The sequence below is a fragment of the Desmodus rotundus genome, chromosome 4 (assembly GCF_022682495.2).
Source record: "Desmodus rotundus isolate HL8 chromosome 4, HLdesRot8A.1, whole genome shotgun sequence".
Lineage (NCBI taxonomy): Eukaryota > Metazoa > Chordata > Mammalia > Chiroptera > Phyllostomidae > Desmodus > Desmodus rotundus.
In genome coordinates, this window is record NC_071390.1 from 50,345,081 (window position 1) to 50,368,719 (window position 23,639).

At 54.8% G+C, this 23,639-nt stretch overlaps 1 protein-coding gene across 1 annotated transcript in view; it reads left to right on the forward strand.

Moving 5' to 3' along the window:
- The window catches only part of LOC128779165 (cadherin-23), a 327,551-nt gene that overhangs the window by 105,726 nt on the left and 198,186 nt on the right, over positions 1-23,639 (forward strand). The window contains exons 4-6 of the mRNA XM_053923246.1: positions 4,072-4,214; positions 4,917-4,964; positions 5,077-5,169. Coding sequence (XP_053779221.1) covers positions 4,072-4,214; positions 4,917-4,964; positions 5,077-5,169 — 284 coding nt within the window. The remainder of the gene's footprint in view (positions 1-4,071; positions 4,215-4,916; positions 4,965-5,076; positions 5,170-23,639) is intronic.

The window sequence follows — 23,639 nt, forward strand, 5'->3', positions numbered from 1 at the left end:
GCGCCCCGCCCGTGTGAGCCGTTGATTTTCCTCCTACGCCCTCACCTGTTGCTGGTAGGAATGTAAATGTTGCCATTGTGGTGGAAAGCAATTTGGTGGTTCTCCAATAAGTTAAATGTAGAATTACCATAAAACCCTGCGGTCCTACCCCCAGGTTGATTCCCAAAAGAATCGAAAGCAAGTGTTCAAATAAAACCTTGTCCACAAATGTCTATAGCAACACTGTCACAATATCCAGAAGGAGGAAACAACCCGAATGTCCATCAGCCGATGAGTGGGTAGACAAAATGTGGCCTCGCCGCACAATGCAGTATCAGTCATGAAAAGGGGTTGAGTACTAATGCATGCTACGACATGGATGAACCTTGGAAACATCATGCTGAGTGAAAGAAGCCAGAGACGAAGAGCACGTATGATTCTATTCATAGGAAATGTCCCGACCAGGCGCATTCATAGACGGACAGAAGACTAGTGGTTGCCAGGGGCTGGGAGGGAAGGAGTGGGGAGTGACTGCCTGATGGGTACGGGAGTTCCTTCTGGGGTGAAGAAAATGATCTGGAGGCAGATAGTGGGGTGACTGCACACGTTGTGAATGTACCTGATGTCCCTGAATGGAGCAGTTCACAATGGGTTAAAGAATATATTTGTGTGTATTCTACCACGGTAAAGAAGGAAGGGAGGGAGGGAGGGAGGGAAAGGAAAAGCAAGGGAAGAAAAGAAAGGAAGGAGGAATGAAATGAACTCTAGGAATCGCACAGCCTGGGTTGCAGGGTACACTGCCTGCTTCTCAGGTGGGAAACAAGCCCAGAGTGTGGCATGTGGTCTCCGCGGTCACACAGTCAGGGATGGTTCTGCTGAGTGGCTGCTTCTACGGGCTTTGGGCTGAAGTTGGGGCCCTCATCTTGGCCTCATTTCTGCGTGAATGATTCAAACAGAGGTTGCTGGAAGCCATCCTGGTGGAATAAGGCCTGTGTCTTGGAGAAGCCCAGGCTATGCCCAGCTTCTGCAGAGTGGCAGAATAGTGCTGGGTGGGGGAGTATGTGCCCAGCTGGAAAATTGCAGGGCGTCTCATCTTAAATATAATATTAAATCAGTACCTTTAATTAGTAGACTTAGAAAAGGTCACTAGCAATTACCTGGGACACAAAAAATGCGTGAGCAGGCAAGAGCCCATGAGGAAGCTGAAAAGGACCATTTCGAGCAGCATATAATTGAGGAGAAAATGGATAAAAGTCCATGAAATTACAGGGTGGGTGACAGCAGCTGACGGCCCCCCTTCTTGGTAGGACCTGAGCTTCGGGCCTCAGAGAGCCATTTGGGATATCAGGCTGAGATGTGCGACCTTGGCTGGACAGCCAGTTTGGCTTTCCCAGAATCCTCATTGGCCAGCCGGGAGCTTGGCCCCATCCACTCTGGCTGGGCTGGGCCTGGAAGGAGGTCAGCAGGTGAGGGGTCCAGTCCAGGGGGCTACCATGGACTCACTGCTGTATGGTGGGTAAGCAGGGCCCTATGGGCCTCAGTTTCCTCCTGAATTTCCCCAAGGCATTGGGAAATAGCTGTGCTCCTCAAACTTTGCCACTGAAGGACCCTTGAGGGTAAAGAAAAGGAAATGTGTATCCCTGGAAGTCTCGGGAAGATTGGAAATTCTTTTACAGTTTTAGGTTGTGTCTTTAAATTAAACGTTACATTGTGTTCCCCAAATAGTGCCATTTAGTATAAAATAATTATTCATCATTGAGCAACACAGATGCTTTGGGAAGATGTGCTCCGTTTTTCCATGACTTCATATACCCGCTCCTTCCTCATGTAGAAAGAGCACTGTACCGGGAGTCTGAGAGTCTGGAAACTTGGGTTTCGGTCCTGACTCTGTTGCTCACCATTGTACTTTAGGAAAATAGCTAAATACCTTAGCTTCTCCATCTTTAAAATGGGAATATCAAATTTCGGACTCCCCAAGTAGTTTCTAACTTTGTTCCAACTCTGTTCCATGATTCTATTCCTTCTTCTCCCATTTCTCACCTACTCCCATCACCTTGGGTGCCGCTATGGCCTACTCCGCTGTGTGACCACAGAGACGCCATTTTGCCTCTCTGAGCCTCACTTCCTAGTCTGTAGAATGGGGGTAATGATGACTCCCAAACGGAGTCGCTGGGAGGATTTGTGAATGGGCCAGGCACCGTGGCTGGCATGTCACAACAATCTAATGGTTGCCCCATGTCTTCCTCTTCCAAGTGTCGGGCTTCCAGGCTGGGTCCTCCAGGGTCGTGTCCATGGAAGTCCTAAATCTTGAGTTCGCCAATCAACTGTTGAGAGATGTAAAGTTGTGGAAACAAACGTGGGCTTTGAAGCCAGAATGCCTGGGCTTCGAATTCCAGCTCTGCCATTTGTAACTGTGTGGCCGTTGTATATGACTTAATCACTGTTTGTTATCTTGCATGTTATAGGGAGAACGACAGTAAGGATTGAATTACATAGGCCACTAGTACACGGGAATTTTTTAGCCTGGGGTCTGGAGTGTGGTTAGTGCTCAGAAATGTTAGCTGTCATTGTCATGTTAGAACCGGCTTTGAAAAGTTCACCTAGAAAAGCTCATTCGTGTTCTTTTCTAGATAACATTCCTAGAGTTTGGAACCCCTCCTTACTTAGCCTGATCATTGAGAGCTATTCAGTAAATACGAGAGTCAGTATTTGCAGAAGAGTATCTGTCCCATTTTGTAGGGTAAACTGAGGCTTTGAAAGAAGTGCTTTGCCCAAGGCCGTGGTTCTAATATAACCTGTCTTTTGAGACTCAGATAAAGACTATAGACTCTCTCTGCAGAAAATGACACACTGTGTACTCCTAACATCTTGTACAGTTCCTAGGGGTATAAAGACCTCCTCAAGCTATGGTGATCAGCTGATTCAATTGCTTGGGACCTCCTGTTTTTAGTATGTGTTCTGCCTCAGTCCTAGACAAACTAGGGTGGGTGCCACCCTAACTGCAGGCTACCTAGGGAGGGCCGTGAACCCCAGGAGACTCTACACTACACAGGGACTTCTTAGGTAGGGCTGTGGGCCAGGCATCCTAACACCCAGGGTATACTCTGGCCAGGGCTTTGTTTCCTGGTGAAGGGTGACATCTTGATCTTTTTGTGTGTGTGAACAGGAACTAGACCTTGTCACCCCGTGCTAGACTGGAGTTCCTTGAGGCTGGGCCCCGTCTTCCTAACCTCTGTGTACCCCAGTGCTTACCACAAGGCCAGTACTAGTCAACTAGTTGAATGAGTGCCAGGTTTTGCAAAATATTCTGAATTAGAAAGTGTGCTTCCATTTGCAAAAGACTGAAATCCAACTCAATCGACTCAGGCAGAAAAAAAGGGGGGTGGATTTATTAGTTCATATAGCTGAGAAGTCCGGAGGATAGAGCTAATATCACGTACAGCTGGCTGCACACCCTCACACCAGCAGGAATCTCTCTCCATGCACCATTTGCCTCGGCTTTCCTCCCTGTTGGCCTCATTCTCAGGTAGGCCCTTCCTGTGCGGTGCCAAAGACTGCTGCCAGCAGTGCCAGTTTAGCAACCCTAGTAGAAGGAGAGCTCCTCTCCATCCCCATAGTTTCAGCAGAAGTCCCAGGGTTAGCTTTGATTGGCCAGCCTGGGTCACATGCTCATCCTTGAGCCAATCATTGTCACCAGGAAGATGGAATGCTCTGATTGGCTAGGGCTGAGTTAGGTGCCCATCTTGGAACATAAGAATTGAAAGGTTGGGGGCCTGTTCTCATCTGAGCCCCTTGGAGAAGGGGGACTCCACATTAAAATCAGAAAAAGGGGGGTCAGGCAGAAGTCACAGCTGTCCATTACACACCAGGACATGGTCAGTGATGGTTCCCTGTTACAGACACGTACACACCGACTTGTGGCCAGGATGGAGGTGGGGAGCCTGGGTCAGAGGAGGCCGTGCCGTAGTCAGTGACCTGCTGGGGATCTCTTGGTGGCTGCCCCCCACTGGGATTCAGCAACCCGAGCCAGGTGCTGGGGAATGGACTGACCCCCCCATTTTTGCCTTCTGCTCTCTCCCTTGGATACTGCAGGTTCCTCTGTGACCCAACTGCTGGCTCGAGACATGGACAATGACCCCCTGGTGTTTGGTGTGTCTGGTGAGGAGGCCTCCCGCTTCTTTGCCGTGGAGCCTGACACAGGTGTGGTGTGGCTCCGGCAGCCACTGGACAGAGAGGTATGACCTCAGTCCTTCCCTGCGGGGCACAAGCAGACCCTGGGGTAGGACAGGTCATCATCTTTTAGGGGCTTTCCTCCGAGGCCTCACTGTGACCCTGAAGCAGCATCTTTCTCCAGGAATGGTGTCCTTTTTCAAGGGCCAGTGCTTGGACTTGGGTTTGGAGTGGGGTGGTTGGGCGTGTCTCCAGGCAAGGGGCAACATTGGATAGGCAGGAGGGACGATGATCCTGGGTTCGTCCCCTGTAGAGTGGGGGCTCCACGGGGCTCTGCCCCAAACAAACCCCACCAAAGGACATTTTCCAGAGGTGCAGAAATTGGTGAATCTATCGTCCTTAGCAAATTAAGGTAGAGCTTGAACAAAACCCCAGCTCCTGCTCTCTCCTTACGTTTGAGGAAGTGGCCACAGAGATGTCTAGCAACCTATTAAAGATCACACAGCAATTTGAAGGCCAAGTCCAGATTAGAACCCAAGACTGTTGCTCCAAACTTGTTGCTTTTTTATGGGAAGAATCCCTATTCCGAACCCGCTTCCCCAACCCAAGGGTCACTGCTTGTTTTTTAGGAAAGACTTTGGGCACCCAGTCCCAGACCAGCTCCTGGGGCAATGCTGGGGGCCTCCAGTCCCACACAGGGCTCAGGCCTCAGGACCTCAGTGCATCTCTCCAATTCTACCCTCCTCCCTCCCCTTCCTCTCTTTCAGACCAAGTCGGAGTTCACAGTGGAGTTCTCTGTCAGTGACCACCAGGGGGTGAGTATCCCCTGAAGCCCCTGCTGCCCAGGGAGGATTGTTCCTGGGTTCCTCAGGTGGAAAGAAGCCAGAGGCCAAGGCCAACACTGATGCCCCGCCCTTCCCTTGCCAGGTGATCACGCGGAAGGTGAACATTCAGGTCGGGGACGTGAATGACAACGCACCCACATTTCACAATCAGCCCTACAGTGTCCGCATCCCTGAGGTAGGAGCTGCTGGGTCACACTTGGGGGACCCTGGGCACCTGCTGCTGGGAGTGGGGTGAAGAGTCAACTGGGTCAAGGGCATGTCCAGCTTTTCTTCTGCCCACACCTCAGCTCAGGCACCCTCTCTGGGCACCCTCTCTGAGAGTATGGGCCCATCTGCTGGTCAGGGAGAGTGGGTTGGTGGGAGTCTCATGCCCGAGAGAGGGCTTGCCTGGGAAGAGCCCCATAGCTTCAGCTGGAATCAGGGATAAGACAGAGGGTAGGAAGCACCCGTGTTGTGTTCTCTTTTCTTCCACTCGGAGCCGGCGTGGGCCTTGGGCGGGTGGGTTGGCAGCCCAGACCTCCCTGCTTTGGCCAGAACAGCGCCGCCCACCCCAGGACGGACGCAGGGAGCAGCATACAGTTCCAGGAAGGGACTTTCTTTCCCCGGTCCTGCGCTCACCCACTGTCCCGCTGGCTCGTGGCGGCAGCGTTGGGACATCTGTGTACTTGGAGAGTGTTTGCATGAGTGCATGCATGTAGAACCCCGTGCCGTTGCCAGTAACTGAGAAGTACAAATTACTACATTACAAACGGTTCGTTAATAAACTGGTGGCTGGCTCACCGTGACACTAGGATTCCCTTTGCTGGCTGTCTCTCTCCCTGGTGGCTGATGGCAGACTTCTGGGCTGGCAGTTAGCAATTCAAAGACCTTGAAGTTGGTGGGGAAAGGGCTTCTAACTGGATGTCCTTCAGGCCTGCCTTTGGGGCTCTGGGTGAGGCAGCAGTGAAGGGCTGAGGTGGGGATGAGGGAGACGGAATCCACTGGAGAGAAGCAGGTGGGCACCATGGTGTTGGAGTCCTAGCCCCTTTGTTATAGGCCATTGGATCAGGAAACCTGGAAGAATCTTGGGGAAATACCCGTTCAGTTTGTACATGGGAAGGCTGAGGCTCAGAGCGGTAGAGATGGTCACATAGCTTCGGCTTTGTGCCTCCTGGCTCCCAGCACAGCCTCAGATTCCCTCAGGGGTGAAGAGACCTTGTTTCATGCCCCTCACGTTCCTGTGTCTGGCCCTCCTCGCTCAGCTGTGAGTCAAGGGTCCTAAGCTTATGCCAGACAGAGGGAAATGAGGACAAGTGCGTGGGTGGGGACATACCAGAGGCCCCCATGCCCACCCCCTGGTGGGGCAGGACATAATCAGGGAGAGCCCACAGACCCAAGCATGGGCCATGGTACCCTGAGCTGTGGCCGGTGTGCTGGGGACCGCAACTTGGCTCTGGGCCCTCTCTCATTTGGAAGCCTCCCTAATTTAATTAAGGGTCTCTACGTGCCAGCCTGCACTACGGGCCTGGACTCAGAAACCAAGGGCACGGCTTGGAGTTAATGAGCCTTGGACCCATTGCTCAGCTGCCATCCTGGCAGGCATGGCTGCCCTCTGCCTTCCCTCTCAGGGGCAGCAGGCAGCCGCAATGGCAAAGGGACGAGAGGTCGTAGTCCTCCCCAGCCCTTGGGCTGGAGCCAGCCTTCTCCTGTCTCCATGGCCAGGAGACATGACCTCCAACACCACCCTGTCGGAATCCTCCGGGATTCTCCAAAGGTCTCTGCCTCCAAGGAGAGAGCCTCTTCTGTCATTCATTTATTTAACAAATATTTATTGAGTGTCTGCTGTGGGCTTGGCGCTGTGCCAGGCTCTCACAGCACAGAGACACGGGTGGCCAGAGGAACGTGCAATGCCGGGAGCCAAACTAGCGGCAAGAGACCCCAGGCTGACCCCTGCTCTGCTCCGGGATTGCTGGGACCATTTGGACATGTCACCTAACCTCTCTGGGCCACAGGCCTTCTTATCTGATAAAAAGAGAAGGCAGGCAGGGTAAAGTGGCCTACCTCCTGCCCATCTGATGAGGAGGGGTTACTGAGAGGGCCCGCTGCAAGGACACGCAGTCCTTGGAGAAAGGCCCGTATGGTTTACTCACTTGTGTGTAAACATCCCCGGGTCACTTTGCTGGCCTGATACTTGATCGGGGATGCTCACTGCGGCCAGTGCGGATGTGGTGTCAGCTGGACAGAGACTGGGCCACTGCTGACCTCAGGTGACTTGGCACTGACCAGCCTGGTCTGGTCACCTGAGCTAGAACTTTGTTGCCTGACTCAGTCCCCAACAGGGGACCAGCAAAGAACCTGCTGACCCCTAGCCTAACGTTGAGGCCAGGGCATTCTGTTTGCATTGGGCTACCCTGGCCACCCCAGATGCCTGCCCTTGAGAAGCGTGATTTGTGGCAGAGGCCTTGCAGTTTTGAACAGAGTGAGAATACAAACCAGAGAAATGGGGGCATTGGAGATCCTGTGAAGCATCAATGCTGAGGAGTTGCCAGTGGTCAGAGAAATCTCAGCAGGCTTCCTTGAGGAGGTGGGTTTCAGCAGAATCTTGCCAGTGTGAGCAGTGGAGCTCCTGTGTTGTGTCATGGGAAGAGGGGGACTAGAGGTCAAGACACCTGGGTTCTAGTCCTGACTGTGCCAACAACTGTCTAGGTGAGACTCTAGACTTGTCACTTTCCCTCTGCTGCCTTCAATTCCAGTGGCTAACTAGGAAGTTGGACCAGGCCCTGTTCTAGGGCTAACACCCGTGATCTGAGGGTGAATCCAATAGCAGAAGTCCTTCCTCTCCCTTGACGGATTGGCAGAGAAGCTCCCGTGGCTGCCTCTATACACTCAGCTCCTCTCTTGGCCATCCCAGCCACCTGCACCTTATCTCATACCTTTCCAGCTTCCACTTTCCCCAGCCCTCGCAGCCCTGATATGTTTGGGTCTGTTGCGCTGAGAACCCAGGGATAGACATGGGGAGCAGGTTTTAAGAAGGCAAATTCCAGGTCTACGTAAGGAAGAACTTTCTAAATAAGACCCGCTCCACAGTCTACTCCCCTGCCATGGAGTTGTGCAAGCAGTCGCGGGAGAACCACGTGCTTCAGAAGCCATTCAGTACCAAGTGCTGGAGAAGGGGTGAGCCAGAGGGTCCCAAACACACCACGCCAGGATTTCTGGCAGGACTAGTTAGGGCACACACAGGGTGAGGCAAACGTAGGTTCACATTTGTGAGTCCTGGAAGCCCAGAGTTTGTTCTTGTATTATTATTTATTAATTTCCATACAAACAACTCTAGACCTACTTTTGTCCCACCCTGTATTCCTGGGTCCCCGCAATTCTGAATCAGTAGTTTGGGGAGAGCTGGCCCGGGAAGCTGCATTTTTCATGAACTTTCCTGGTGACAGGGAGCCCTGGAGGATGACCACCATCGCCCTCCCCACCAGAGGGTTTCTGAGAGGTACTGTCTGGGGCAGCCCATCTCTGAGAACTTTCAGCCTGTCCATAGCTGCCCGGAGACATGACCCACGGGGACCCACGTCCTCAGGCCTGGAATAGGAGCGAATGGGAGGAGGATCAAGGCCAGACACTGCCCCTTTCCTGGGAGAAGCTCTCTGCCCCAGCACACCCATGCCTGCCCCCTCTCCCTCCGAAAGCCCCTGCCCAGGCCTTGGGAGAAGCCAGGCAGGTGTGTTTGGGTTTGTTTGTTCTTGGTCCCCCTCTTGCCCACCCCTCTCCCCTCACTAAGCTGTTCTCCATGTAATTATCCATTTTATCAGGGTGAAAGGCCCTGCAATTCACTTGTCGAAGCCCTAACGAGGCAGCGTGGATGCTTTCAAGTCCGTAAAGAAAGGGAAATCCTGCTAGAATTGGCAACTTAATTCACCAAGCCAGCCTCGACAGACCTCATTAAGTCCCCGTGTATTCATTTCAGGCTAATGGCTGTCATGCTGACTGCTGTTTGATTTGCTGTAATAGACTTTTATGTCGTTCCAATTTGCTCAAACGTGTTTGCCTGTGTCTGTGCCCAGCAGTGCTGCTTCAGTACCTCCGTTGGGGGTGCGTGCCCGCCTTGCTGACCTTCAGCACTGCCCCATCAGCCCTGTCCCCCTCCTCCTGGGGCCACGCCCTCAGCCCTCCAGGGGTGCTCTGCAGAGCTGACCCTGGAGCCAGCGTGTCTGGGCTGGAGAATGGTGTGAGGTCAGAAGTCAGATGATGCAGATGGCTCCTTGAAGCAAGGAGTCAAGGAGGGCCTCGGAGTCTCAGGGATGGCCATGTCCTTGAAGTTCGGACAAGTTCATCCACCTCAGCTGGGCAGTTGAGGCTTTTATGCACCTGGCCTCAGCCTGCATTTCCCAGCTTCCCTTCTGGCAGTCCCACACGTGAATGCTCCTGTGAGCCCAGGGATCGGTCCGATGTCTCCAGGCTCACGTCGGTCTCCTGCTCTTTTCTCACACGCTGACGCGCACACTGGGCTGTTCTAGGAAGTGCTGGAGTGTCTGTCTTCTCTCGGCCCAACTCAGTTCTGCCCGTCCTTCAAACTAATCCATTGTGCCGAAGTCCGCTAAATTTTTTCTAAAAAAATGAACCTAACAGTTTGTTGAAAGCTGTAGAGCAGGGCCCAGAGACTCCAATCTGACTTGGACATGCAGGGCAGAGAAAAAGGACTCTACAAGTCTTCAGCTGTGCAGCTCTGGACAGTGATTTAACCTCTCTGGACCTCAGCTTTCTTATCAGTAAGAAGGGCAACAGCACTTGCCTCGTGGGGTCTCTCTCGGTGAGAGCTGTGACACCGCAGGCAGGAGACGCCCTTCAGCCAGCTGGCAGCTCATTGTTTGTGCAGTAAAAGGCTGGCGATGAAGACCAGGGTCTTTGTCCTTAGGGAAGGTGATTTTACAGAGAGAAAGACAAGGCAGTGGAGGTCTAACTTCATCTAAATGTCATAAGAGCCCTGACAGCTTAGGGCGCACACAGTGGGACGGCAGTAGGCAGTACTGCGCAGGGAGAGACCAGGCCTGCACGCGGGCCTGCGCACTTGGGGCCTCACAGGGTGAGTGGGAGTGTGTTAGAGGAGATTGTGGCGTCTCTGAATATCATGTACTTTCTGAGATCCTTCAGCCTCTTTTCATATACTGGAATTTCCCCAAAAAGGAAGTGACCTCTAACCTCTGACGAGAGATCCTGTTGAGGAGGGACAGTGGCGATGTGGGGGGTGGGGTGTCCCTTGCAGGTCCCTACTGTTACCTCAGGGAAACAAAGCTGGGCTGGAAGGAGGCTCCCTGGGTCCCTGCCCCGATCTCTGTGACAGGCAGGACCTGCACAGATCTTTGTCACTGGTGGCTTCAGGTGACCAGCTGTGAGGTGGGGATGAGGTTGGAGCAGGGGAGAGGCAGGGCTGAGAGGAGATGACAGCGGCCTTAGAGAGTGCGAGTCCTTGCCCAAGCCTCAGGGCTGGCTGGGGGCAGGGTCAGACCCAGAACTCAGGCCGCCTGGCCCTGGGACCCTCTAGGCAGCACCATCTCTCCATGTCACTTAATAGGGACAGATAAAAGTTACCTCCTCCCCGTGCCTCCTTACCAGAGATGGCAAAGCAGGGAGAAGGGTATTCTAGGTGATCCCTTGTCAATGAGACAAAATGACTGACTTCTAAGATAATAATAATAAGTTGGTGTTGTTACTGTTATTCCTGAGAGTCTCCTGGTGTCCAACGCTGTGCTTTTCGTGTGGGAACTCAGTGAGCCCTAACCACCACCTCATGAGGTAGTCACTCCGCTGTTCCCATCCTGTACAGGGGACGTAGAAGCAGAAAAGTTACCTGCCCAAAGCTCGTCAGGAATGGAGCCGGGATTAGGAGACAGGGATTTGGTTATGTGTCTCGTGGCAGGTAGCTTCAGTTCTATGGAAATGTATATACCTGCCTCACAGACCGGTTGTGAGGATTAAAGCAAATAGCACAGGGCCCAGTAAGTGTCCAATAAAAGGTCATGGCCATAGTTGTTGTTCAGATGTCTGTCTCTCCTGCCGCACTGAGCAGGGACTGAGCTTGGTCATCCGTGTGTCCTCAGCACCCAGCCGGGGGCCTAGCCCGTAGAGGGCAGAGCACTGCTGTCCCCTCTGCCCCTTGGGGGGTTAGGTCAGGAACATTTATGCAAAGTATTTTGCCCCAGCCAGCTGGTTTCACCCAGCCAAGGGGTCCTTTATTGCTCACAATCCAGGGTGGCGGTAAGGAGCAGCCAGCCCTGGTGCTGAGCTGGAGAGAGTGCTCACACATGCTACCCTACTCCATACTGTACTTTCCTCCCAGGACACCCTGGAGCTTACTGCCGGCACTCACTGGTGCCCTCTGTTGCCCACCATTCCTGAATCTCAGCCTCGCCATGTCTGTGCCCTGGGCATGTGGGGAGCCCCAGAGTGGCGGCCAGCCGAGGCCCAGAGCATACAGAGACAGACTTGGCCAAACTTAGCGCCTGCCAGGCCCAGCAGCAGTGCCCCCACTGCCCACCCCGAAGCATGCCCATCAGACACCGAATGATGGATAAACTGTATCCTCAGGTTGCAGCAAGAGGTGGGGAGGGACATGGGGGGCTCCCGCTGACTTGTGCCTGCTGTGCCTCCAAGGTGTCAGCTCTGCTCATGGGAGGGTCGTCTCCTGTGGCAGGGGCGGCAAACCTCTTGACAGGCCATATGAATTTATTCCTTGGGGCCGTGGTACCCGGCGGCCCCCCTCTGCATCTGTAACCACTCGCCTATTGATCTGGAGAGGCGTACCAATAAATCATCTCGGGGGCTCAGCGTCCCACTGGACAAAGCCAGAGCAGTTTGTTCTAGAAAGGCGGCAGCCCCGGGCCATGACTCTGTGCCCCTTGTGAGCTCCCTGAGGTCCTTGGACCTCCTCTGGTCTCCCCCCCGCACCCCCCCACCCCCGTCAGCAAGTGACGAATACCTCCTCCCTCACGGCCGGCAGGTGCCATCGCCTGCAGCTGCCTGGACGGCGAGCTCTGCACTTGTAGCAGTGGAGTGACACATGCACACGGGCACAGTGACAGGGCCACCTGCTCACACGTGTTCCTGAGGTGGTGCATGTGTGTGTGGTTGTGTGTGCACACGTGTGTGTATGGTGTGGTGGTGTGTGTGTTTTTCTATCTCTGTGTGTATACTTATTTAAGTAACATCATCTCTATATCAAAGCGTTTTCTCTATCTTTCGTTTGTCCTTTTGACAACTCTTTAAGTTAGGGAAGAACCAAGACCCCCAGAGTCCCATACGCTTGCGACTAGAGCCATAGTCCTGTTCCCTGTCTTCCAGCACGTTTGCATATGTCTTTTTGCAATTTTGCTGCAGCCCGCTTGGAATTTGTGAAAAGTTGCAGGGATGAGGCTTTCATACAGCCGGGATGGGAGACCCTGGGCCTTGTACGCAGGCTAAGGGCTGCCACCCCGCCTGCCGTAGACAGTCTCCAGGGCTCAGGTGGAGAAACCTCACTCAGAGCCCATTGCCCGCTCTTTGGAGAGAGGACCACCCTGGTGGTCAGGCTTAGTGACACCCTTTCTTATGACCTTCAGGGTTAGGTCACCCCCAGAGGCAGCCTCTAAGATTTTGGCCCCTGAATGTGCACACAACACAGTTCCTGAGACACAGGAGACCCGCCCACACAGGTAAATGGCATCCGCGCCCCTGCCTGCAGGGACTATCTTTCTGCCACCTCCTCCTAGGTCTTAGGTGCTCAGGTGCTCAGGAGGGAATAGATGGAGTCCCACAAAACCAGGGCCCAAAGGGCTCAGCTCAGCCAATACTCTGAAGCTCCTTGCTCTCTCCTCCACCCTGTGGACTGAAGCCAAGTCCCCCTGGCCCCCGTGACCCCTGAAGCACCTCCTCATTCCATGCCTGTGGGGATGTGGCCAGGGCTAGAGGCACCCCCCTTCACCCTCACCCTGAGGATAGAGGACAGCATGGGAGCAGGAGACTGAAGGATCCCAGATGTAATTAAAATTATTTTTTTGTTTGAATAGTAAGTGTTCTTAATCACATCAGGTTCCTCTTCGATTCCGGAGGGGAGTCTTTGGGAGCCCCTATAATTGCATTGCAATGACTGCCGACCCTCTGCCACGAATACGAAGCAGGGGGCTGTGTGGGGAGCCCAGGTCCCCTGCATTCGCAAACCCCTGGCACATGGAGGGACACCTTCTCCTGGGCCCCCCGCCCCCCTTTAAATAAATAAGCTCTGAATGGAAGGAGATGATAGCCGCCTGCCGGGAGATGCGCCTGCTGCATTGTTGGGCTGTCAGCCTCACGTTCACCTGTCGTCTTTCATCTCTCTCTTAAATGTTCTCCTCTCCCCCGTGGTAGGGCCTGCTGAAGGAAGGGTGCAGGTCTCCTGCCCGCACCCCTCTTCTTCCAGGCAGCGAGGTCTCCTTAGACACCGGGTGGGGGGCAGGCTTAGGAAACTGACGGTCGAAGGAGGCTCCACATGCAGCAAGGACCAGCGTCAGCTTTACTGCACGAGGATTTGCACCACATCTGTGACATGGGGACCCCAATCCCTACCTCCTGCAGCATGGTGTGGTGGAGCCATGCCCCCATAGGCTCCGGCTTCTAACCGGGAGGCCATGAGCAAGGTGCTTAGCCCCTCAGAGCCTCGGTCCCTCCATCTGTAAAGCGGATACATCGGGGTCGTGGTGAAGGTCATACTGTGAGAGCATGTGCATGAAGCACCACACACAGGGTAGCTGACTGGTGTTCCCATGGTTACAAAAAGTTCTTGGAGAACTTTGAGAAAGTTGATTGATGTCCAAGGAGCTTGCCAGGCCATCTCTGTTGCTACAGACTGATTGGTTGATACTGGGTTATTAGTGATCAAGAAGCTGGTAGTCCAGGGGGAGGCATGAAACGTGTGGGAAACATGACAAAAGAAAAAAATGGAACCAGTCATTGAGAAATAATTAGTAATAGGTCAAGAGCGTTCCAAATGGACTCCTTAAACCTGGGACCAGAGGGGCCGTTAAGGTGACTTAATTCAACCACACGTTCTGCGGAACTCAGCAAAACCTGAGGGAGTAAAAACTTTGCCCAAGTCCCCAGCCAATCAGTGGCAAACCAGGGAAGACTGAAGGTAATCTGGAAGGTTCCGAGGGAAATGGTTTCTGGAACCCACGAGGCTGACCCCATCCCTCGGCTGGAGGCACACACTGCTTCTTCCAGGCAGAGCCCGGATGTCTAGAGCAGGGGTGGGAGTAGGGAGGCGCTGCCTCCGGGGCCCCTGCAGCCCTTCGAAGCCCAAGAGCAGTGGCCTGGCGGGCTGTCCCGCAATGCAGGGCACAGGGGTCCACATGGACACGTCCATGGGCCACGAGCATGCCGCTGCTCTTTCCCCTGCTCGCAGGGGCTCTGGGCTATTGTCTCAACCCCTCTACTTGCCTGATCAAGCTCAAATATTATCAAAACAGCTTGGGGACAGGCCTGGCAGCCCCCATGACATCGAGCCCCCACCCGCCCAGGATTGGCTGGTTTTGACGTGTTTGCAGGCTGCCTAACCCACCTTGGTTTCAACCAGGAGGGGGAAAACGAGAGAGACAGAGAGCTCTTGGTTGATGGAATTATTATAATTTCTCTGATTCCTTAGCAGCCTTTAATTACTTTGCAACTTTGTGGCGCTGGCTGGAAGCTGGGAGGGGCTGGGCTCTCCCTCTTTATAATAACTTTAAGTGGAAGCCTCCTGTCTGTCTATTAAAAAGCCTACTCTTCTCTCCAGATGCAATAACGCAGCCGAGAGATTTCACCCAGGCCGTAATCACTAGGTACACAGTAACCGTCCCCGCTCACTGTCTTCATCAATCGGCCCGCCCACCTCCCAGACATACAGATTGCCAGCCTTGAGGAAGTGAATGCCCAGGCATGTCCCTTGTCCAGGAGGGTCACAGGCTCAGGCTAGTCCCCTCTCCCAGTGCTGTCCCTGAGAGGGAAGTGGCACAGAGGCCTTTGCACTGATGCCCGCCACCACCCCCACCCCATTCCCAGCACAAACCCTGCATGATAGAAACCTATCCCATTTCTCGTTTGCATGAGGCTTTAAGTTCCTGGCCTTGCTCCTCACTGTAGGTGGTCACTTTCCTGCCACTGGCCTTTGTTCATGCCATGCCCTCCCCCAAGTTGCTCTCACCCAAGCTCACTGCACCGTATTCCTTCCCACCATTGAGCCAAGCCCTGGTCTTCCCTCCTCAGAGCGGTCCAGTGGGAGAGGGCTGGGGTTGGTCGGTCCTCGCTCTCCATTTTACAGACAAGAAAGTCAAGTGTCAGAGAAGGCAGAAGACTTGCCCAGTTATTCCCTTTGGAAGCAACAAGCTGGGACCTAGTTCCAGGCCCTTCGCTTGGTCTTTTCTCCGCTGGACCTGAAGTCACAGGCCTCCTTTAGTCCCTGCTCTTGGCGTTGCTCCTTATACCAACTCCATTCCCCTTGGCTGCTAAACCTCACTCACAGGCCACCCTCTGCCTCCTAACCTTGGCCTGGCCTTTCCTTCCTGGAGTGGCCACAGGACCCCACTGTGGGCAGGAGAGGCCAGCAGGACCCAGGGTCTGGGTGCCCAGCCTTCCTTGGGCTGGCTCAGTCCTCTCCCATCTTTCTCACCTGTCTGTACAGCTCAGCAAGTAGAGTGGGGTGAGCTCTAACCTGGAGAGGCCAGAACCCACCCCCCCATCTGGGGCTGGGACACATGAGTGAGTTACTTCCCCCTTCCAGGGCTCAGTTTGCCCCTGTGTTAAGTGGGACTGGTAGTCCTAGGCCTATCCACCCCATCGTGGGGACTGGGGACAGGACAGACATGTGAGAGGAACAGATGAACCCCCGGAGTATTTTCTCCAATGCCCCCATTCTGGCTTCATGTGATTTCACTTGGGGGGGGGGGGTCTCTGCCTTACGTAAGCAAGCTACAGAGGAGGGAACAATCGCAAGAGTCCAGCTTTGTGAGCTATCGCAAAGTGAACACATCTGTGCACCCACACCCACATCGAGAAACAGAACCTCTCCCCCTGAGGCCCTTCCCAGTCCGTCCCCCTCTTCTCAGAGGGTACCCACTGTCCTGGCTTTAACCCCATGGACTACTTTTGACTGCTTTCATTTATTGTATACACTCCATTTGGTGTTTCCTCCCACCTAAGTAAGCCCCTGGAACAGGCAGCCAGCTTCCTCACGGAGGTGACTTCCCGCGGTGGTTGCACGGTGGTTAGCCTAGTGGTTGGAGCCCCTGGGAAGTGGTCATGGTGCTGACTGCAGAGCTGCCCAGGTGCTGGGACCGAGGGCTGCCTGGGGGAGAGGCAGTCACGGAAAACCAAGTGGAGCAGGTGAAACTTGGGTTGAGAGGAAGAGAAAGGAAAAAAGGAGGAGTGTCCCTTTCCCCCACTGCCTCCTTCAATTCTCACAGGAGTCCTTCGCGCTGGTGAGAGAGGTACGATCGTTCTCATATTATGGCTGGAGAAATGGGCCCAGAGAGGTTAGGTACTTGCCCAAGGGCACACAGCTAGGCCCAGATTTTGTCCTCACATACTGCCCCCAAAGCAAGTCCAAATGCATTTTATCCCCAGCATATCTACTTGGGGCTTGGGGTTTACTGTACATCTGCCGCCTTCAAAGGACCGGCCCTGAGCCTGGCAAAGGTAGAAAGGGGAGAGTGTTTGGGAAGGACGAGGATTCTTCTGAAGTGACCTTTATTGTGCTCCAGCATCTCCAGCCCCCCACAAAGCTGTGGTTCAAATCAGCAACCCAATCTCAGGCCTGAGCAGGAAAACACAAAAATCTTTAAAGGTTTCTGAGCAGCTTGAAGTGATAGGTTTGTTTTTTTTCTTTTTCTTTCCTAGTCAGGGTTGAGGTAAGACCAGGGCAGTGGAGGGGGGAGGAGAATAATAAATCCTCCTAAGGCTTTATCTTTCTCCCCACTTCCCCAAACTACCAGATCCCCAAACTCAGGGACCACTAGACCTTAAAAAAAATTCACCTAACAGAGCCCGAAATATGGAGATGGAGGGAAATGCAACAGCAGCTACTGGGGCGGAAAGTCCTAAATGGTGTGGAAGTAATGCCTAAAGTGTGCTGGCGATTACAGACATTCCCCCGGAGCCACGCTCCTCGGGCTGCACGGGTCGGAGCCAGCAGCCGCGGGGAAATAAATAAGAGAGCAAGCCTCAGAGATACCGGTAACCATTGCTGTGCAGAGGGAGGGGTGAGGCAGGTCACTAGTGAGGGCCGGAAGGGGGTAGACAGGCTCATTCATTCATTTATTCTTCCCTCCATCCATTCATCCAACTATATTAAGCCCCTGTGAGGTGCAAGGGATGTTGCTAAAATGTTTGCATGGTGTCTGTCCTGAGGCTGCTGGCCAGAGTCCCCCGAGGTTGGCAGAAGGTCTTTGCACAGCCATCCCCTCCCCCCTCCTCATGAGCTCCTGCGTCCCCTGAAGTCATCTATTCCTAACTGGCCCCTCTTCCCAGTGAAGAACAGATTCTTGTGTCCTGGGCCTTCAGGGCACCAGCGCTGTGATGTCGGGATGTAATTACTCGCTCACTGGCAGGACTGTCTGATCGCTGTTGGTCCCCCGCAGGAGGCGGTGGGCTCCGTGAGAACAGAGGCATGTCCGTGTAGCTGTCCTTCCACCACTGGACCCTCAGGAGCTGGTGCCCCATGGGGCCTCAGTAAGGATTTGTGGCACAATACAGTTTATGCCAATGGTCTTAGGGAGCTTCTCCTCCTCCCCTCCTCTGCAGCCTGCCTCCTTTCAGCTGCACGAACCAGTCCTCGGTGTGCTCTAGTCCCACAGCCCACTGCGGAGGGCATCTCAGAGGTGCCGACAAGTTCCCACCGAGGCCTTCAGAGAAGCGCCAAGTCTGTTCTCACCGAGTTTGCAGGCAGCCAATGGGAAAAGAGGGTGCCTCACTGGGGGCTGTTGGAGGAAAGGGTGTCATTTAATGGGGCTGGGGAATGGTAGGCAGGAGAGTAGCCCTAAAGATGCCCATGTCCTAATCCTGGGAACCTATGACCATGTCTCCTCACGCAGCAAAAGGGGCATTGCCGGTGTGATTCAGTACATTCACGGGGAGATACCCTGGTCTGTCTGCGTGGGCCCAGTGTAATGACAAGGGTCCTCACTGAAGGGAGTCAGGGGCCAGAGAAGCTGTGACAGTGGAGGCGGAGGTCAGAGGGAGGTTTGCAGGTGTCACGCTGTTGCTCTGACCTGGAAGAAGAGGCCTTGAGCCAAGGAATTCGGGTGGCGTCTAGAGACTGGAAAAGGCACAGAAACAGACTCTCCCCTGGAGCCTCTAAAAGGCGCGCAGGCCTGCTAACCCCTTGATCTTCGTCCAGGAAGACCCATTTTGGACTTCTGGCCCAGAACTGTGAGAGGATAAACTATGTCGTTGAAGCCACTGAATGTGTGGGAATTTGTCACGGCAGTGGCAGGAAACTGATTGTAGGGGAACTTTGAAGGCAGAGCAGTAGGGGCCCACACCCTGCAGTGCGCTCCTCCGGCACCCCCAAACTCTAGTTTCCTCACTGCTTTGGGGCCGTTCAGGCAGGAGGATTGGTGCACCCAGAGGTGGGGGGTCTCTGGACGTAGGTGTAAGGCTGGTGGGGGTGATCCATGAGGACCAGCCATGAGTCAGGGGACTCAGAGCTGGAGAGGGCAGTTGGCTGGGGAGGGGTCCCACAGAACCAACAGGGGTGATTTGGGGGACCCTGAGAGCCTGTGCAGTGCATGTGGAGAGAGGAGGAGCTTGCCGATGAGGAGATGGAGAGGTGCTGAAAGGTGCTGAAAGGTGCTGCTTTCAAGAACTGGTCTCCATGCTGCTGGGACTCCAGGAAGACCTCCCCGCTGCACAGAGGAGGGCTTAGCAGCCTTGTTGCTGGAGGCCCTGCTGGAAAGCTCGGCCTCTTGGCACCCACCAGCCCAGAGATCAGAGAGGAATCTGCTCTGCTTGCCACCGCAACAGTGATGGGACGCAGGAGTGTTGGTTCTACGTGCCTGACCCCGCCCTCCTTCCTTTCTTCATTCATTCACTCCTTCATCACACATTCCCTGGGTGCCTGCTGGGTGCCAAGCCCATGTTGGGTGCTGGGGACACAAGAGAAATGAGACCTGGTCCCTGGCCCCCAGGAGATCCTGGCTGGGCCCTGCTCACCCGCACTGGCACACTTTAAGGCAGGGTGGAAGGCCAGGGCTTGAGGGTCCGGGCAGCCACCACCCAAAGCTTGGCCCTATCTTGGTTGCTATGGAGTGGAGCATGGTGGTTCACTCATCCCACCTTTACTGCTACCGGAAAGCTGGGGCCTGCCTCCCACCCACTCTGTCCTGGCTCCCAAGCCCCTTGTCCTCTTGTGGCAAGTATCAATATAAAGCATGTCTCCATCCAGGCACCAGAATTGGACAAACGAGCTCTAAATGAGCTTGGCAAATTGGTTCTCTCTGCTCTGTCCCAGTCCTCCCCCACCCTGCCCTGCAGCAGCCGGGATTCACCTGCAGGCCTGCTTTCAGGCTGGGCTCGGGAGCAGGGAAGCAGAGAGGTCTCCCCGTCTCGGGGCTCCCCATCTGCTCCTTTATATCTGAGGTGGGTGGAGGCCCCACAGGACAGAAAAGGCCCTCCTGGAGAGTTCACTGGCATTACCGAGAAAGAGGCAGGGCACGAGGCCTTGGAAGGCCTGGTAGGGGCTCAGTGACCACACCTTCCTCTTATTACCAGAAAAGCCGACGTTTGTGCTGCCTGTCACTACCAGAAGCAATAAGTAGAGACAAGAATTGAATCTTTAGGGGCGCATTATTCAGATGGCCAGCAATCTGAGAAGACTGTGGGTTCTGTACCCTAAAAAAAATCATCTGAACATCTCATCTCATGCCAACCTTTTTTATAAGGAGAAGTAAGGGGTGGAATTCAGGGGAAAAGGTTAGTCAATAGAAGTTGCAGCCCAGCGATTTCCCTAGCATCCCAGCGATTCTTTATCTGCCTCTAGACGTTCTCTCCCTGGAGCGCAAGGGCTCAGATACCCTCTCGACTGCTCGCAGTCCTCCTGGGGCACACAGGTCGAATTGCTCGTGGGCCTGCTGGAGTCAGGGTGGGTCCGGTCATACATTCCCCTTCCTGGAACAACAGCATTCTACACGCATTAATCACGAAGCCTGCAGACGTAAGCTAACGCTAAACATTTTAAACTCGAGCTCCCCCATTACTCTGACCTCCTGCTCCAGCTTCTGTTTATGCCATTTCTCTGGCACGTGGGTCCTCCTGGTCCTGAGTTCCAGGATTCATGACCTGTTTCCAAATAGGGTCTGTGTCTTCCTTGAACCCATAAGGTCTCGTGGCACTGGGCATAGGGAAAACACTGAATAACAACAGTCACAGCCATAACGGAGACAGCTTTTAAGCTGGGGAGCCTGAGGCTCAGAGAGGTTAAGTCCATTGCAGAGGTGGGGGTGAACTCAGTCCGTGCACCCCCAGAGCCCGCATACTGTGCCTGAGGGTGCACCCCTCTGTTGTCAGGGGCTGAGGGGGTGCTCATGTCTTGCACATCAGATGGACTTGCCCTGGATACTGAGGGAAGCCAGCAGGCAGCAGACCATTGCGAGAAGGCTGCTAGGCGCCTAGGGCAGGACTCGGCTGTGGCTCCTTGCGGCCCCCTCCTCTCCCTAGCACAGTGCCCAGTGCCATGGCCAGCATGGGACAGAGAGAGGTGGGAATGCCAGATGCCACTCCCAGTCCTAGATAGCCAGGCTGGGCAGCGTGTTCCTGGAGAGATGGTCCTCCCACCCCTGCACCAGTGCCCGCACACCCCTCAGGCATGACGGCAGCCCGGCCTCCTTCTGTCCCGTGTGTCTCCCTCACGGGTCAGCACCCTGGAGTGGTAAATCATGAGCAAATCGGCCACAGCCAGCAGGCGGCCAGGAGGACACAGGGAGGAGATGCTGCCATCAAGGCCATTAGTGCCAGGCTGGCCGGGCAGACGAAAGCACAGCTGATGGGGAGAGCGGGCCAGGCGCTGCTCTGGCACCATGCTGCGGCCCTTCAAGGAGCGGCACAGGGCAGGGCACACGTGGAACCTGTGTGCTCACGAGAATCCACTGAGTGTGCAGGATTCACGGCATGGGCACTTGGTTATGTCCCGCCGCCCCCACCAAGGAGAACAGTTTGCAGGTGGGACAGTCACTTCACGTGTAGGACAGTAGAGAGAAGTTTGTTTCCTCCTACGTTCTTCAGACTGGGCAGACCTTGTCCCCGTGTCCCTGTGGCAGCGGCGTTTGTTGAACAAACACTAGACCGGGATGCTTCCATATGTCTTCCGGCCTCTCCTTCCCCCCGAGCCTCAGTGTACGGGCCTATGCAGCGGGGTTACCAACCTTAGCCCTAGCTAGCTCTGCAGGCGGTCCAGGTGGCATCCCTGCCTCCAGCCGGAGAAGACAGACCTAGTGTTACCTCCGAGAAGGCCATCCTGGAGCATGTCTCTCCACAGTGCCTCTCTGGACTTGGGCCTCTGTTCTCTCCCCCAGGTCAAGGGTCAGTCAGTCCCAACAGTGAATGAGCAGAGATGGGGCGTGTGTCGGTAAACTGAGGCCGTGGGTCTCAGTGCCTCTCTGTGCAGTGGTATCTTGGGACAGGTCCCTTCCCATTGTCTCACCTGCAGGGCTAGCAGGCTTGCAGGCTCGTCCCTTCTGCACGGATGGCCTTGCAGCTGGCCTGCGGCAGACACGGCTTTTTTGTTTTTGGTTAAAAAGCCTCATTGGAGCGTTATGATATTGGAATGTGAAGGGTAATTGAGCTGAAAGCTATTCTCTTCCTGCGACCGGCGCAATAGGAGTGATTGAGGCACCCGGGCCTGCGCGCCAGCCTGGGAATCCTGATGGAAGGTCTGTGCAGAGATGGGGGTGGGTGGACAGAGTGAAGCCAGGCCCCCGAACCCTTATTCCCCTCCCTAGGGCCCAGGCCTGTGCCTCAGCCTGCTCCCCTGGCATTCAGAGCTGCCAGGCCATGCCTCTGCCCACCTGGAGCAGAGAGCCAAGACCCCTGGTGTGCTGCGGATGGGTGGAGGGTCTCTAATGACAGGTGCATGAGGAGGGGGCTGGGTTTTGGGCTCAAACAAGCAGAACAGGTTCTTGCCTGCGTCCTCTGCCCCTCCTCACTGCTTCATCTGCTCCTGATAGGACGCATCTGCCCTTATTCTGCACAGGGGTCTCTTCCTTTGCTTTCTGCATTTCTCTCTCTTCACGTCTTCCTTACCTCTGCTGAAGTTTGGACAGCCGCAGTGTTTTCTGATGCACATTTTAATGCACATATGAATCACCTGAGGATCTTGTTAAACTGAAGCTCCTGATGCAGTAGGCCTGGGTGGGGGCTGGGCCTCCATTTCTACCAAGCCCCCACGTGACACCATGCTGCTGATCCTCGCATGTCACTTGGACGAGTGAGGTTCTAGGAAGCTGTCAGGCCCTTCGGCCAAGAAGGAGCGACCCAGATTCTCAGTATAGGGCCCAGCTGTGAGGAGGCACTCAGGGACAAGAGCCAGTTCCTGCGGAGAGTCGTCCTCTGTGGGGTACTGAGCAAGGAGGAGAGTGCCAGGGAAATGCAGCCCAAGGGTGACCTGTGAAACCGTGTACCCTAGAGTGGCAGGCATCGCCTGGAGAAGGGAGCACGTTCTTCTGGACACAGAGGGATGTTTTGCTCACCACATTGTGTAATCACAGAGCAGGATCCACTCCAGAGGGGCATGGTTTTAAATTTTGCAGGAAGGCACCATGCAGGCCTTGCCCCCAAACTTGAAGCTATTTCTTTGGGCCTGCTTCTGCATACCCTCCCTCCTCCTCCATCACACGTCCCAGCCTCACGACTTCTCCGGGCAGCATGTGGAAGTCTGAAGGCAAAGGAGACTAAAGTGCATCGCACTCACACTTCAAATCTCAGTTTCTCTTCTCAGCCGCTCCAGCCCCATCTGGGGTGGGAGAGTGGGTTCAGGCCTTCCTGAGCCTGGAAGCCTAAGAAACAGGTCCTTTCCTGCCTCCTGCTCCCTCCTGGCCCACAGAACTCAGCTGGAGGGGTTAGGCTAGGGCAGGTCCCTCTCTCCCTACCTGGAGTGGGGCCCAGGTCTGCTGCAGGGAGAGGGTGTCCTTGAAGAAAGATACTCTGGCCCACCCCAGCCTAGCCTATGCCCTCCCCTGCAGTGAGTACACACACATGCACACACGTACACACACCAACTCAGTCTCTCCGCCTGGCCCATTATTAATTGCCCTGCAGGCTGAGCTGAATGGGTCCCATTAATATAAGCTCTCACAGCTACAAGGAGCCGGGGCTTGTGCTGGGACATTGCACCTTATCTCTCTCAGCCAGGCTATCCCTGCACAGGACTCCACTGGCATATAACGAGCCCTCCTTGCGGGCTCTGGGCCCATGTGCAGGGCCTGGCAAGGAGAGAGAGGCACCTGCCCTCCCCAGCTCTGCCCTGCCGGCTCCCACTGGCAGGGCCCAGGACAGCCCTTCCTCACCCCACTGGTTCACGAAGGATGGGCCGGAGGCCTCAGCAGGGGAGTCAGTCACAGGACGAGCTCTGCAGGCTCCCACACCCATTTCCCGCCCCCCACCTGTCCTGAAGCTCCCCTTTCCACTTCA